The sequence below is a fragment of the Habropoda laboriosa genome, unplaced genomic scaffold (assembly GCF_001263275.1).
Source record: "Habropoda laboriosa isolate 0110345459 unplaced genomic scaffold, ASM126327v1 scaffold175, whole genome shotgun sequence".
NCBI lineage: Eukaryota > Metazoa > Arthropoda > Insecta > Hymenoptera > Apidae > Habropoda > Habropoda laboriosa.
The window spans coordinates 1,796,925-1,805,088 of NW_017100347.1; the positions used below are offsets into that span (position 1 = coordinate 1,796,925).

The 8,164-nt window shown below is 31.3% G+C and overlaps 1 protein-coding gene across 1 annotated transcript in view; it reads right to left on the reverse strand.

The window, feature by feature from the left end:
* Positions 1-2,473: 2,473 nt before the first annotated feature.
* The window catches only part of LOC108574615 (UNC93-like protein MFSD11), a 6,521-nt gene continuing 830 nt past the window's right edge, over positions 2,474-8,164 (reverse strand). Inside the window, exon 2 of the mRNA XM_017937234.1 lies at positions 2,474-3,742. Within this exon, the coding sequence (XP_017792723.1) occupies positions 2,498-3,742 (1,245 nt within the window). The 3' untranslated portion in view covers positions 2,474-2,497. The remainder of the gene's footprint in view (positions 3,743-8,164) is intronic.

Below are 8,164 nucleotides of genomic sequence, written 5' to 3' on the forward strand. Positions count from 1 at the left end.
CGCAGACCTCTAAAGGCAAGTACGCAACGAGAAAGGGATCTTACCTCATTTCCAGTTTACAGGCTTTAGCGTCGTGCTTTACTTGCCGAGAGGGGGCATGGAGTGGTGAGGTGGAAGAGGAAAAGCGTTTCGTCACAGGATTGTTTACTAAACTCATCCAGTGGCATATCAATAAGTATCGTAGTTGTATAATGCAAAAATGATATAGTCGATCACTATCCAAGACGTCTAGACTATTGAAACTTGAAGCAGATATAATGTCCGGTTAGTGGACTTAGGCTTTGGACCTAATTGCGTCTACTATCGAAAGTTCTATCGAGTAGGTGTTCCAGGAATGGCTCGACCGTATCTCTTTCCGGCTCCCTCGTCTCAGCAGAATTATTTTATTTCATTGAGAAGAAGAAAAAAAAATTGGAAGTAAAATATTCAGTCTAATAATAATTTTCTAATAAGTATCAATAATAGGAAAAATTATTTTATTTGATTAAAAAAAAAAAAAAAAGTGTGTATAGGATGGACATAGGCTAGCTAGTAGCCCCCTATTCACATCTCAGAACCCTAAGGTGCAAACTAAGCGAAGTGACGTTCAGCCATCAAAGGAAAAACGAGTGGTTGCAACAGCTACGGGTCCTTATATAGTAGCGGTGCTCCCTCCTCAAAGACATTAATAAAGACGTCAGCAAGGTCGGGCGAAGTTTGGCTATTATGCTTGGAGAATTCCATTTTTCTACTATAATACCATATAATTTACTAATTCTTACAATGTTATTATAAATTTATATTTCAACCGATTTATTATAACATTACATATTATAGTTTATACATTTTTGTAATTTTCTTCCACGGAAAAACTACGTTTTAATGTTTTTACTACTTTCTCGTGGAGAAATTAAATTCGCGAGGATTAAAAATTCAGTATGACTTGTGGCCTTCGACTGAAAGTAATCATAACGAAGGTATAATTACTATGTTAAACAGTTTTTTACACAAATTAAAAGTTTATTCAGCTTTTGTTTGTTATAATACCACGAAATAATTTACGTCATACATTTTCTCTACTTACGCTAAATTTAAAGTTCGTAACTATTAAAAATCAGATTGACCAGGTCATCGATTAAAAATAGCCACACTAAAACTAATATTGTGGCCTCAAATTTTTTCTCTTTGTCTTCTACATCATAATTCTTTCCCTTTTGTTCTCTCCTTAAATAACATTTGCATCACTTTGAATAACAAAATTAAAAATTGCAAAAGTAAACGTATTGAACGCAATAGTAAAAGGTTCTGCTTCTTTCTTCCAGTTTCAATTACTTAAAATGTGCTCATAAAAGATATTAATAAGTACAAAATATGTTTAAAAATTTTTAATTATTTAACCATTCCACGTACATTACTCTAATCTTGACAAAGATCCCAAATATAAGTTATTAAACTTTCTTGTAAACAAACACTTTATATCATAACAATCTCGTTGTAACGCACGCACACACACACAATAATACATTTCATCGAACTTTAAGTTTTAAAAATTAATTGAAACTTTTTTCTCCCTCGTTATAAATTACTGTTTCTGGAATGTTTAATACACATCCGATCACTTACATTTGAATACTTCTATTTTGTACAAATAGGTTGCGAATGATATTACATTGGACTTAGACAGATGTTTCCTGTTTTTCATACTTCCGTTGCACTATTAAATTAACCCTTTCGTTTCTAACGGTGACTATAGTCACATGACACTCTGGTTGAGTATAGCATAGCTTTTGGCAGCCGGCAAATAATATAATATAAATAATACTAAACAGGATAAGAAAAGAAGTAAACGCTTTCTAAGTGAATACTTAGAGAGTTCAGTAGAGATATGGCATCTTGGTTTAAATAAAAGTTTTTATTTCACTAAAGCATACTGGCGACTGAAATCCGCTATAACGAAAGCGTTAAATGTAAAAGGAAGTAAGATGTTCTGAGTTTGTTAGGTTACAACTATTCTAATACGTTTCCACTTATCACAATTATTACCTTGATTGCGATAAAATTAATTTTACTGGTTAACGATAAATTTGTACGGAAGTCTTACATTTAACTCTTAATATACATACATATAATTCAGGTGAAATTATTTCAAAAATTGCACGAACTTCCTGAACAATTACCAATTGTGTAGAATTAAATAAGAATTTCCTAGCTTCCTTTTTTTTTTTTAAATATTCAACATGATTGATGTTCAACAACAACAGCTAAAATATTATTATAATTAATGTAAACAGCCTTTTATAAAGAAGTATTGGATCATTGAAATTGTGTGATTGAATCGCTGTAATTGTTTCAATAACAGTTTAATCTCATTATCTCTTCTTATTCAAATATATACACAACATAACCCTTCAATTATCTACGTCTACATAATATATTATATGCATCATTTTTCCTCGTAACAAATAAAATGAGTTTATTTTCTTGAGCAGCGTTCCAGTATTAAGGATTATCTTTCAATTTAATTACTTATTTGTTCATTTTCCGATAATGTATTATTTCTTTCTCTTCTTGTGCCATATTCAACGTAACAAAATGTCACAGTGCCAATAATGATTGATATCGTTAAGATAAGGAGCTGTATGTGGAGATTTAAAATACTACTATAAGCAAAACTTATCGCAGCTGCGACCGATTGGCAAAATTTGAACAAGGCAAAAGCTGGTGCACTCCTTTGTGCAAAAAGTAATCCTAATAATGAATAGACCTGAGTATTAAAGCAAGCATCGCCGAAACCTAAAGTAAGACTTCCGGCCATCGCTAAAACCGGCGAAGGATTGATATAACCTATACTGTCGGTGTCCTCGAACGGTGCTTCCTTCGGTAGGTTTATGAAAATAGTAATAAAGGCGAACAAATGCATGCAAAATCCAGTGATCACCACTGCCCAGACACCACAAATACGAGATACTTTCGAGGCGAAGATACCGAAAAGAGCTCCACCAATCACTTCTCCGATTCCAATAAAAATACCAGAAAGTCCGACAAGACTCTTAGGCGAATTATCAATCGCTTTGGTAAATCCAATACTGGACGAGTAAACTCCAGAATAAAACGTTAACACTAAGCCAGTGTATACGAATGTCAAAGATAATAATAGCATTTCTGGCGTCCTGAAGAGAGCAAATGCATCCGTGAAAGCGCGCCAAGCGGCTAACAGTGGCTTTTCTCTTGCAGGCTCCGGTATTCGAAGTTCTTCGCCCAATACTATTCCTTGCGATGTCTTTCTTAAAGCGGCAAGTAGAAGCGTGCCGAGTAATGCTAATCCAGTAAGCAAACCGAAGACAAGTTGTCTTGTTGACCTGTTTATAGTTGAATCGGTAAACACGTAGTAGACGAAAAGGTTGCCAGCGAACATCGAAGTTTGAAAAATCGCCCAAAATATCCCAGCATTTCTGGGCATTGTTTCAGAGTCACTATTCTCAGTTAAATATTGCCCGTGTCCTGTCCATATTAGAGCAGCTCCAAGACCTACGATACCCGACGCGGCATAGAGTACAGCGTTTTGAAGAATGTGGAAAGATGCTATGAAAATGACGTAGCAGCCAGCGCCGGTAACTATTGCAACCCTTGGCCCTGTCATAGAGATGAAGGATGGTGCTAGCCAGTTGCAAATGGCAAATACAGCATAGATTATCGCTAAGCTAGTGTAGGCCTCACCGGTGAAATCTGGATTTTCCTTCTTAATACTTTGTAGCACGGTTTTCTGCACAAAAAATAATCCGGATATAATAGAACTCATGAAAATATTTTACATCTTTAATGTTCACGTTTTATCCACTAAGTATATATATTATCCACTACTTTGTCCATTTTCAAAATATAAAATTCTAGCGAAATAATTTATAAATTTATATAGACAGAATAAATATATGTCAAATGATACAACTATTCCATTTACAATATTTTAATACATTAGATTTTTTCCCTTCTGAAGTTATGTAAGATATAACATAAACGCAGAATTACAATGTAGATCTTCGTTTTACAAACTAATAACAATAGATAACATTATTACAGTTAGGTATAGTAGCTGCAAAACTTTAGGAAAAATAATAAAACAATACAACAGATCTATAAGTTATCGTTTTACAGGACATGCATATGTATGTATGTACGTATGCACACTGAGAACAAAACACGCTGGCAATACGATACATTGTTTAGTACTTATTTGACTACACGACAGTGAGCAATAGAAATCTGAGAAATGTTCGATACAGAAAAATTTATTATCGAAGGCGAATACCGACCTGCACTATATAATATCAAAGTTAAAGAATTGTGGAATGAAGTTGTAAATCAAAGGCATCCAAGCTGTATAAGATCCATTTTTGTACTGAATTGATTCTTCCTGATTCTTAATCGTCGGTAAATTCTGTTTCAAACACTAAACGTATACTACGTTAAAGAATGACTTAAAAAATTTATTGTTAAATAAATTAATGACACATTTTATTGACCTTACGGACAGTAACAAAAATGGTCACAATATTTAGTACAAATCGTAAAAATTTTTAAAATAGTGTAAATTAGTAAGTTATCAATAGGTAAGTAACGATTAGCAAGATGAATCAATTACATAAATATTTTTGAAACAATAATTAATAGCTTCAAAGTAAAATAAATGACTGTTGAATATTGAAATCCATAAAAACAAAATAAATTGCTATTAATATCTATGGGGTTGGGATCTCCTTATTTATCAACAGGAGCAATAACAACGAAGAAATAACTAATTGTAAGGGCGTTAAAGTCCCAGCTTACCGGCCGGAGATTGTGAATTCGATTACCGCTTGGGTCCTCATTTTTCCTCGAGTCCTGTATGTATATCTAACGCGTTAACCCTAAATTGATAATAAAATTCGCAAAACTCTTTATAAATAACTTTATATAATTTTTACATCATTTTTATTTATTATAAATAGTGCTGAATTTCTTTTTTATGTTTCCAACACACGTGCAATGTCTGCGAATCAAGTGCGATTGTGTATTCAAGGTAGATATCTTGTTTACCGACTAATATTGTACAACCCATGTTTTTCCACATGTTGAACAGATTGAGTCAATACGTTTTAGATTACTGCTGTCCCTTCAATAAACCTATTTTTTTTTATTCTGGCATCAATTAAACTAAGAAATAGTTACGCATAAAGTAATAAACAATAAAAGAAATTAAGACAATGTATTAGATTATTATCATGCGTTCAGTGGGAAGCGCGTAGTGACTACGCCGTAGCCGGTAGAAGAAAAAAATTTGACTATATATAAAAATACAGAATTTATTAAACAATTTGCAGCCCATATAGCAGTAAATACTTTCTGTTGCCAGTTTTTTTGGATACATTACATTACATACAATGTGTGAAGAAATATAACAGTTATAATCCATGTACATACATGTTAATGAATATAACTATTGAGATATATGCAAACATTTACAATTGTAGTGATTAAATGCATTTAGCAGATGTAACAGGTATATACATGGGGCAAAGAAAGTGATCGAACGTGATAACCTACATCGACAACAATCTTATATCGGTTGGTTTATTATCTAACAGCTTTATTCGAACAATACTTGTATATCTTTGGACTTATTTTTATCAGATTTCACATAGATAAAGGTGGCTTGAATTGCAAAATAAAATTTAAAAATTAATTGTCAAATACAGATAAAAGACCAATCTGAAAACCGATTTTTACGTATTCAGGATAAAAAGAACCTGACCTGCTCGAAGCAACAAAAAGCGCATTCGCTCCCGAAACGGATACCTAAGCGGCTCTGTAGAATCTAACTTTCCCCTGAAGTTGGTTACTATGAGAATTGCTATAGTTATCATGAACATGGTAAATAGTCAACAACTTCAAGAAAGAGGACGCAAAGTACAATACATAAAGTTGCGTTGTTTGGCAAATTCCTTGAAATCCTAAACGATTCAAATAACATCAACTATAGTAAATGATAACACGAAGCTTGTGTTAAACGATGAGGAAAGAATCGGTGATTTAATCTCACAACCATCAACTTTATCATCACTATGTTGATGTTCTTGAATCCATACATATATCATTGGATGTTATGGAATTAGATAATTCACACACAGCAGATTACATTGGCCAGAAACTAATGGTAAGGTTTTTTATTTTATTCCTACCATTTCTTGGAATAGCATAATTGTTTTTTAGGCTTCCCCTCAAAACTGGGATTTTGGACTTAATTAAGTGATGGCTGTAGTGACAGGCAACAGTGCAAACATGATTAAAGCTGTCAAACTTATTTGGAAAAAATAAGCATATTTTCTGCTTTGCACATATACTAAATTTAGTAACTAAAGATTCCATCAAAGTAACAACAGGTTTATCTATATATATTAGAAAAGATTCATTCAATCGTCAAGTACACAAAAAGAAGCACAAAAGTTAGACATTAGTTAAGAAGAGAACAAGAACATTTAGGTATTAAAGAAGGTTATAGAAAAACAACTAATCTTGGGTAAAGTGAAGTTGTTAATTGTAGACTAATTCAGGAACTAATTAAAGTAATTTATACATGTTCCCACAAGATGAAATTTGACTTTTTACGTGGATGAAAGATTTTTAAATCTCTTGCCAATTGTAAATAATATATTATTATTTAAGCCAACTTAATGTTAACTTCTATTGAATTATACTATTTGAAGAAAATAATTGATGCTTTGGATTTACTTGAAACTTTAACAAGAGAACTTTTGGATGATCAATATGTTACTATTAGTAAAGTCATACTATTAATTAATTGTCTAGAACAGGATTTAAACAAATTAAACCCTAAATTTACGATTGAAATTAATTTATTACATTTTCTAGTAAGAGAAAGAAAAAAAGATTTGGTAAACAAAAAGAAACTCACTTACTAGATCTGGCAACAATTCTGGATTCTAAATTCAAGAAAATTCATTTTATTGATTCATTAGCACTGTCAAAAACTCTCAATCACCTCAAAAAATAGAGACCGAACATATTACGACTTTGGCCCGAAGTTCTATTGCCACATGGGTTCCAGCAGAAAAACTTTTCAAAAGCTGGTTTGACGATAACACAACGAAGAAACAGTTTGCTGGGGACGTTGTTAAATAAACTGTTATTTTTAAATAGTTTATATTGGAATAGTTAAATAAAAATCTTTATGTTGAATAAAATAAACTTTAACATAAAAATTTAGTTGAAATTCTTTGAAAACTCCCTGGATTTTGAACAAATTAAAAAAAAATATCGATGTCACGAATATCGATGTTTTAATACCGATTGGTCAATAGCAGTTGTATCGTTGTTTTTTTTCCTTTTTTTGCCATCCGTATTTGTAGGGTATTCAGGTTAAATTTAGATAAGACACTTTTATTCAAAAAAATAGTTGTATAGTGCAATGTATTAATTATTCAATTAATAAATTGAATCAGTTTTTCATACTGAGAACATTATAATCACAATATTAATCATTATGTCATCAAACCACACGTCATCATATACTTAAAAAAAACTGATAGAATTTGAGCAATAAATGTCGCTCGATTGCGGCGAATAATGAGAAATTACCGAGACCTGATTGCAAGACTGTATTCGGTGTTGGAGAGGTGACTTGGAAAATGTTTTCAAAATTAATTGAATAATTAATACATTGCATTATATAACTATTTCTTTAATAAAAATGTTTTATTTCAATTTAATTTGAGTATTCTATAGTTGCTCTTTGAAGTGTCACACTCTATTCCTACATCTAGTATTACCAAACATGTGATAAAAAAATACAATAAAAAATATAATGAAGATAACAAATTTCACAAGCTTTTATAGTTAACTATACAGAATAAAAAATAATAAAATTCTAATGGTTAGTGTCATTTATTTATAAATGACTCATTTACATAATAAATTTCTCTATTGTATAATAACAATAAGAGACTATATTAAAAAAATGATGAAACTAATTTAACAATGATTAATTATTAAGTCATCAACCAATATAATTTGATTGCTATAACTATCATTATATTCATTTTCACATTGCAATTATGAACACAGTATACAATTTAACTATATTGCTAAATATATTGTCTTTTTAATAACAAAAATAATGTACATTTGTTTT